At 49.5% G+C, this 7500-nt stretch overlaps 1 protein-coding gene across 2 annotated transcripts in view; it reads left to right on the forward strand.

Moving 5' to 3' along the window:
- The window catches only part of LOC132965609 (PEX5-related protein-like), a 51332-nt gene that overhangs the window by 26684 nt on the left and 17148 nt on the right, over window positions 1-7500 (forward strand). Inside the window, exon 2 of one of the 2 annotated variants that reach the window (XM_061033766.1) lies at window positions 6445-6540. The exons of the other annotated variant lie outside the window; for it this stretch is intronic. Within the exon in view, the coding sequence (XP_060889749.1) occupies window positions 6445-6540 (96 nt within the window). The remainder of the gene's footprint in view (window positions 1-6444; window positions 6541-7500) is intronic. 2 annotated transcript variants of the gene reach the window in all.

Consider the following 7500-nt stretch of genomic DNA (forward strand, 5'->3'; position numbering starts at 1 on the left):
TCTCTCTGTGAGGAGGTTCCTGGTTTGAATCCCCGTCTGACTGGAGTTTCTCTGTGAGGAGGTTCCTGGTTTGAATCCCCGTCTGACGGGAGTTTCTCTATGAGGAGGTTCCTGGTTTGAATCCCCGTCCTTCAGGAGTCTCTCTGTGTGGAGGTTCCTGGTTTGAATCCCCGTCCTTCAGGAGTCTCTCTGTGTGGAGGTTCCTGGTTTGAATCCCCGTCCTTTAGTAGTCTCTCTGTGAGGAGGTTCCTGGTTTGAATCCCCGTCTGACTGGAGTTTCTCTGTGAGGAGGTTCCTGGTTTGAATCCCTGTCCTTCAGGAGTCTCTCTGTGTGGAGGTTCCTGGTTTGAATCCCCGTCCTTTAGTAGTCTCTCTGTGAGGAGGTTCCTGGTTTGAATCCCCGTCCTTTAGTAGTCTCTCTGTGAGGAGGTTCCTGGTTTGAATCCCCGTCTGACGGGAGTTTCTCTATGAGGAGGTTCCTGGTTTGAATCCCCGTCCTTCAGGAGTCTCTCTGTGTGGAGGTTCCTGGTTTGAATCCCCGTCCTTCAGGAGTCTCTCTGTGTGGAGGTTCCTGGTTTGAATCCCCGTCCTTCAGGAGTCTCTCTGTGAGGAGGTTCCTGGTTTGAATCCCTGTCCTTCAGGAGTCTCTCTGTGAGGAGGTTCCTGGTTTGAATCCCCGTCCTTCAGGAGTCTCTCGGTGAGGAGGTTCCTGGTTTGAATCCCCGTCTGACGGGAGTTTCTCTGTGAGGAGGTTCCTGGTTTGAATCCCCGTCCTTCAGGAGTCTCTCTGTGAGGAGGTTCCTGGTTTGAATCCCCGTCCTTCGGGAGTCTCTCTGTGTGGAGGTTCCTGGTTTGAATCCCTGTCCTTCAGGAGTCTCTCTGTGAGGGGGTTCCTGGTTTGAATCCCCGTCTGACTGGAGTTTCTCTGTGAGGAGGTTCCTGGTTTGAATCCCCGTCTGACTGGAGTCTCTCTGTGTGGAGGTTCCTGGTTTGAATCCCCGTCCTTCAGAAGTCTCTCTGTGTGGAGGTTCCTGGTTTGAATCCCCGTCCTTCAGGAGTCTCTCTGTGAGGAGGTTCCTGGTTTGAATCCCCGTCCTTCAGGAGTCTCTCTGTGTGGAGGTTCCTGGTTTGAATCCCCGTCCTTCAGGAGTCTCTCTGTGAGGAGGTTCCTGGTTTGAATCCCCGTCTGACTGGAGTCTCTCTGTGTGGAGGTTCCTGGTTTGAATCCCCGTCCTTCAGGAGTCTCTCTGTGAGGAGGTTCCTGGTTTGAATCCCCGTCTGACTGGAGTCTCTCTGTGTGGAGGTTCCTGGTTTGAATCCCCGTCCTTCAGAAGTCTCTCTGTGTGGAGGTTCCTGGTTTGAATCCCCGTCCTTCAGGAGTCTCTCTGTGAGGAGGTTCCTGGTTTGAATCCCCGTCCTTCAGGAGTCTCTCTGTGTGGAGGTTCCTGGTTTGAATCCCCGTCCTTCAGGAGTCTCTCTGTGTGGAGATTCCTGGTTTGAATCCCCGTCCTTCAGGAGTCTCTCTGTGAGGAGGTTCCTGGTTTGAATCCCCGTCCTTCAGGAGTCTCTCTGTGAGGAGGTTCCTGGTTTGAATCCCCGTCCTTCAGGAGTCTCTCTGTGAGGAGGTTCCTGGTTTGAATCCCCATCCTTCAGGAGTCTCTCTGTGAGGAGGTTCCTGGTTTGAATCCCCGTCCTTCAGGAGTCTCTCTGTGTGGAGGTTCCTGGTTTGAATCCCTGTTCCTTAGGAGTCTCTCTGTGTGGAGGTTCCTGGTTTGAATCCCCGTCTGACAGGAGTCTCTCTGTGTGGAGGTTCCTGGTTTGAATCCCTGTCCTTCAGGAGTCTCTCTGTGAGGAGGTTCCTGGTTTGAATCCCCGTCTGACTGGAGTCTCTCTGTGAGGAGGTTCCTGGTTTGAATCCCCGTCTGACTGGAGTCTCTCTGTGTGGAGGTTCCTGGTTTGAATCCCCATCCTTCAGAAGTCTCTCTGTGTGGAGGTTCCTGGTTTGAATCCCCGTCTGACGGGAGTCTCTCTGTGAGGAGGTTCCTGGTTTGAATCCCCATCTGACTGGAGTCTCTCTGTGAGGAGGTTCCTGGTTTGAATCCCCGTCTGTCGGGAGTCTCTCTGTGAGGAGGTTCCTGGTTTGAATTCCCGTCTGACTGGAGTCTCTCTGTGAGGAGGTTCCTGGTTTGAATCCCCGTCCTTCAGGAGTCTCTCTGTGTGGAGGTTCCTGGTTTGAATCCCCGTCCTTCAGGAGTCTCTCTGTGTGGGGGTTCCTGGTTTGAATCCCCGTCTGACTGGAGTTTCTCTGTGAGGAGGTTCCTGGTTTGAATCCCCGTCTGACTGGAGTCTCTCTGTGTGGAGGTTCCTGGTTTGAATCCCCGTCCTTCAGGAGTCTCTCTGTGTGGAGGTTCCTGGTTTGAATCCCCGTCCTTCAGGAGTCTCTCTGTGTGGAGGTTCCTGGTTTGAATCCCCGTCCTTCAGGAGTCTCTCTGTGAGGAGGTTCCTGGTTTGAATCCCCATCCTTCAGGAGTCTCTCTGTGTGGAGGTTCCTGGTTTGAATCCCCGTCTGACTGGAGTCTCTCTGTGTGGAGGTTCCTGGTTTGAATCCCCGTCCTTCAGGAGTCTCTCTGTGTGGAGGTTCCTGGTTTGAATCCCCGTCTGACTGGAGTTTCTCTGTGAGGAGGTTCCTGGTTTGAATCCCCGTCTGACTGGAGTCTCTCTGTGTGGAGGTTCCTGGTTTGAATCCCCGTCCTTCAGGAGTCTCTCTGTGTGGAGGTTCCTGGTTTGAATCCCCGTCCTTCAGGAGTCTCTCTGTGTGGAGGTTCCTGGTTTGAATCCCCGTCCTTCAGGAGTCTCTCTGTGAGGAGGTTCCTGGTTTGAATCCCCATCCTTCAGGAGTCTCTCTGTGTGGAGGTTCCTGGTTTGAATCCCCGTCTGACTGGAGTCTCTCTGTGAGGAGGTTCCTGGTTTGAATCCCCGTCTGACTGGAGTCTCTCTGTGTGGAGGTTCCTGGTTTGAATCCCCATCCTTCAGAAGTCTCTCTGTGTGGAGGTTCCTGGTTTGAATCCCCGTCCTTCAGGAGTCTCTCTGTGAGGAGGTTCCTGGTTTGAATCCCCGTCCTTCAGGAGTCTCTCTGTGTGGAGGTTCCTGGTTTTAATCCCCGTCCTTCAGGAGTCTCTCTGTGTGGAGGTTCCTGGTTTGAATCCCCATCCTTCAGGAGTCTCTCTGTGAGGAGGTTCCTGGTTTGAATCCCCGTCCTTCAGGAGTCTCTCTGTGTGGAGGTTCCTGGTTTGAATCCCCGTCCTTCAGGAGTCTCTCTGTGTGGAGGTTCCTGGTTTGAATCCCCATCCTTCAGGAGTCTCTCTGTGAGGAGGTTCCTGGTTTGAATCCCCATCCTTCAGGAGTCTCTCTGTGAGGAGGTTCCTGGTTTGAATCCCCGTCTGTCGGGAGTTTCTCTGTGAGGAGGTTCCTGGTTTGAATCCCCGTCTGACGGGAGTCTCTCTGTGAGGAGGTTCCTGGTTTGAATCCCCATCTGACTGGAGTCTCTCTGTGAGGAGGTTCCTGGTTTGAATCCCTGTCTGTCGGGAGTCTCTCTGTGAGGAGGTTCCTGGTTTGAATTCCCGTCTGACTGGAGTCTCTCTGTGAGGAGGTTCCTGGTTTGAATCCCCGTCCTTCAGGAGTCTCTCTGTGTGGAGGTTCCTGGTTTGAATCCCCGTCCTTCAGGAGTCTCTCTGTGTGGGGGTTCCTGGTTTGAATCCCCGTCTGACTGGAGTTTCTCTGTGAGGAGGTTCCTGGTTTGAATCCCCGTCTGACTGGAGTCTCTCTGTGTGGAGGTTCCTGGTTTGAATCCCCGTCCTTCAGGAGTCTCTCTGTGTGGAGGTTCCTGGTTTGAATCCCCGTCCTTCAGGAGTCTCTCTGTGTGGAGGTTCCTGGTTTGAATCCCCGTCCTTCAGGAGTCTCTCTGTGAGGAGGTTCCTGGTTTGAATCCCCATCCTTCAGGAGTCTCTCTGTGTGGAGGTTCCTGGTTTGAATCCCCGTCTGACTGGAGTCTCTCTGTGTGGAGGTTCCTGGTTTGAATCCCCGTCCTTCAGGAGTCTCTCTGTGTGGAGGTTCCTGGTTTGAATCCCCGTCTGACTGGAGTTTCTCTGTGAGGAGGTTCCTGGTTTGAATCCCCGTCTGACTGGAGTCTCTCTGTGTGGAGGTTCCTGGTTTGAATCCCCGTCCTTCAGGAGTCTCTCTGTGTGGAGGTTCCTGGTTTGAATCCCCGTCCTTCAGGAGTCTCTCTGTGTGGAGGTTCCTGGTTTGAATCCCCGTCCTTCAGGAGTCTCTCTGTGAGGAGGTTCCTGGTTTGAATCCCCATCCTTCAGGAGTCTCTCTGTGTGGAGGTTCCTGGTTTGAATCCCCGTCTGACAGGAGTCTCTCTGTGAGGAGGTTCCTGGTTTGAATCCCCGTCTGACGGGAGTTTCTCTGTGAGGAGGTTCCTGGTTTGAATCCCCGTCCTTCAGGAGTCTCTCTGTGAGGAGGTTCCTGGTTTGAATCCCCGTCCGTCAGGAGTCTCTCTGTGTGGAGGTTCCTGGTTTGAATCCCCGTCCTTCAGGAGTCTCTCTGTGTGGAGGTTCCTGGTTTGAATCCCCGTCTGACGGGAGTCTCTCTGTGAGGAGGTTCCTGGTTTGAATCCCCATCTGACTGGAGTCTCTCTGTGAGGAGGTTCCTGGTTTGAATCCCCGTCTGACAGGAGTCTCTCTGTGAGGAGGTTCCTGGTTTGAATCCCCGTCTGACAGGAGTCTCTCTGTGTGGAGGTTCCTGGTTTGAATCCCCGTCCTTCAGGAGTCTCTCTGTGTGGAGGTTCCTGGTTTGAATCCCCGTCCTTCAGGAGTCTCTCTGTGTGGAGTCTGCATGTTCTTCATGTGTGGGTTCTCTCCTGGTTCTCCGTCTTCCTCCTACAGTCCAAAGACATGCTCGTTAGGTTAACTGCTGACTCTAAATTCCCCGTAGGTGTGAATGTGAGTGCGGCTGGTTGTCTGTCTCCTGTGATTGGCTGGCGACCAGTCCAGGGTGTAACCCCTCCTCTCGCCCGATGACTGCAGGGATCGGCTCCAGCCCCCTCATGACCCGCATGGGAAAAAGGATGGATGATCTATTTTGTTCTCCAGAGCCAGGTTGTTCAGAGATCATCAGATTGGATGAAATGTAGAATAAAAAAGGATCATCTGATAAATCCTCCAGTGCGTGTTGTTTAAACTTTTAAAGCAGATTGAGATCACTTTGATCTAAACCATCAGGATCATCCTGATCCCAGCAGAGGACTGATTCACACTCTGGATTACAGAGAAACTGGATTATGCTTTCATGTCAAACAAAACCACATTCATACAACGATTCTGATACTTTTGACTTGTTTTCATATTTCTCCCTGAATCTCTGAGTAGTTAAAGCAAATATTAGGGCTGTGAATAAATCATTTTCACCTCAAATATTTCACCAAATGGGGCACTGGTAGCTAAGTGGTTAGTGTGTGCGCCCCATGTGTGGAGGCTGTAGTCCTCCAAGTGGGCGGCCTGGGTTCAAATCTGACCTTTGGCTCCTTTCCTGCCTGTCATTCCCCGTTCTCTCTCTCCCAGATTTATGACTCTATTCACCGTCCTGTTTTTACAATAAAAGAGCCAAAAAAAATCTAATTATACCAAATATAGTGAATATCGATCACAAATTATTAGATTAAAAGCAGCTGTGAGGATCTTTCAGTTTGTGTGGATTTTGGCGCCCCCTGTGGACAAAGTGTGTAGTCCCATTCAGAGCTCTGGTAATCTGGATTTAGCATTTTTAAAAATCTGGATCAGGTTGGTTTAATCCAGTTTTTCTTTGACGGATGATGTTGAATAGAAAGAAGTTGATTTCCACATCAGGATCTGTCGGCTCAGGCCGCGTTACAGGAAGAAAAAAAAAACAGACTTCAAGAGAACTAAATCCTACAAAAGTAATGTCGTAAAAAAACGAGAATTGGGGCTTTTTTTGGCTTCATTAGACAGGACAGTGGAGAGAGTAGGAACCAACGGGGAGAGAGAGTCTGTGATGACACCCGGGAAAGTAGCCGGACTTGAACCTGGGCTGCTAGCTTGGAGTTCTGTAGCTTTCGTACATGTTTTGCGACCAAACCGCTTGGCCATCTGCACCACATAAATTACGACATTCTTAGGACAAAAAAACAAAAACATTTTTTTACTCGTATATACGTATGACTTTAATTTGGAAAAATTACAACTTTAATCACATCTATTTCTATTTTCTTTGATCTCATAATATTACGACATTGTTCTTGTAAACTCGCGACTTTTCAATTACATTTTTCTTTCAAAATAAGGTAAATATTGTAAGAGCTGAATGTGACCTTTGTTTTGAAAGGGTGTGAGCTGGAGTGATAAACATCCTGTTGATCTGTTGTAGGGGAAAGGGGAAAGGGTCGTTGCCATGGTGCTGAAGGAGCTTCCTGGTAAAAAGGCATCCTCAGAAGGAAACCCCCTCTTCACCGTGACAACCAAGGTTGGCATGACGACCACGCTTGATTCATCTCGCACTCTATCAGTTGGATTATTTTTTTGATTGATGTTCCATCTTTTTCTTTGTCTGTGTTTGTTTCCTCTCAAACTATTTCATATTCTCTCTGTTTCACGCATCAGACAGTTTGTTTGTTTCCTCACTTACATGTTCAACACAAGCATCTGATATCTGAGCAGGAAACACAAAACATCTCACATCCATTCAAAACCTCGGACAAAATGACTCAAACAGGAAGAGCTGAGAAGTCTGTGTTTATGTAAAAAGATTCTCATGAACAAATAAAAAGAAATCCATCCAAAAGTCCAGCTCTAATAAATGATCAGCTTTATTGATCTGTTCAGTTTCAGAGTTGACAGAGTATTAGAAACATGAAAAATGGAGGCCAATATTAAAGAATTAAATATGACAACATAAACACTAAAAACATTTCTCTCGTGAAAGAGATCTTGTAGCTTATATATGTGACCATTTGTTTCAGGTCGTGTCTTGCCTCAGGAGACCCCCCCCCCCCCCCCGTATACCCTCTCGTCCAACAGAGATACCCACTGTGAGGTGCATGTGTGAACAACCACTTGTTTTAGTTCACTGAACATATATTTCATGGTGGTGGAAGAGAAGAGTGGTTCATGGCAGATACCTGTGATCTGATGGAGCCATGTGGCTGTAAAACTGTCAAACATCATGAAGTGTCACAGCGTCACTCTCTAAAGGTGTTGTTTAACAGGATGTACTGTTACCACTCCTGTCTGTGTCTGATTATTTAAAGTCTGTTCTGTTTTCAAACGGTCTCATGTTCTGTCGTCTGAGTCAGTGTGTATGTTTTTCTGCCCGCTCTGACCTCTGACCTCTGACCTCTGCTGAAACACGAGGTGATATTTCAGGCTGAGTGGTTTTTTAACTGGCCGGTGGAGCTGCTGTGCTCTTTGCCAGGATTAACTACGA

This window comes from Labrus mixtus, unplaced genomic scaffold, assembly GCF_963584025.1.
Source record: "Labrus mixtus unplaced genomic scaffold, fLabMix1.1 SCAFFOLD_106, whole genome shotgun sequence".
Taxonomy (NCBI): domain Eukaryota; kingdom Metazoa; phylum Chordata; class Actinopteri; order Labriformes; family Labridae; genus Labrus; species Labrus mixtus.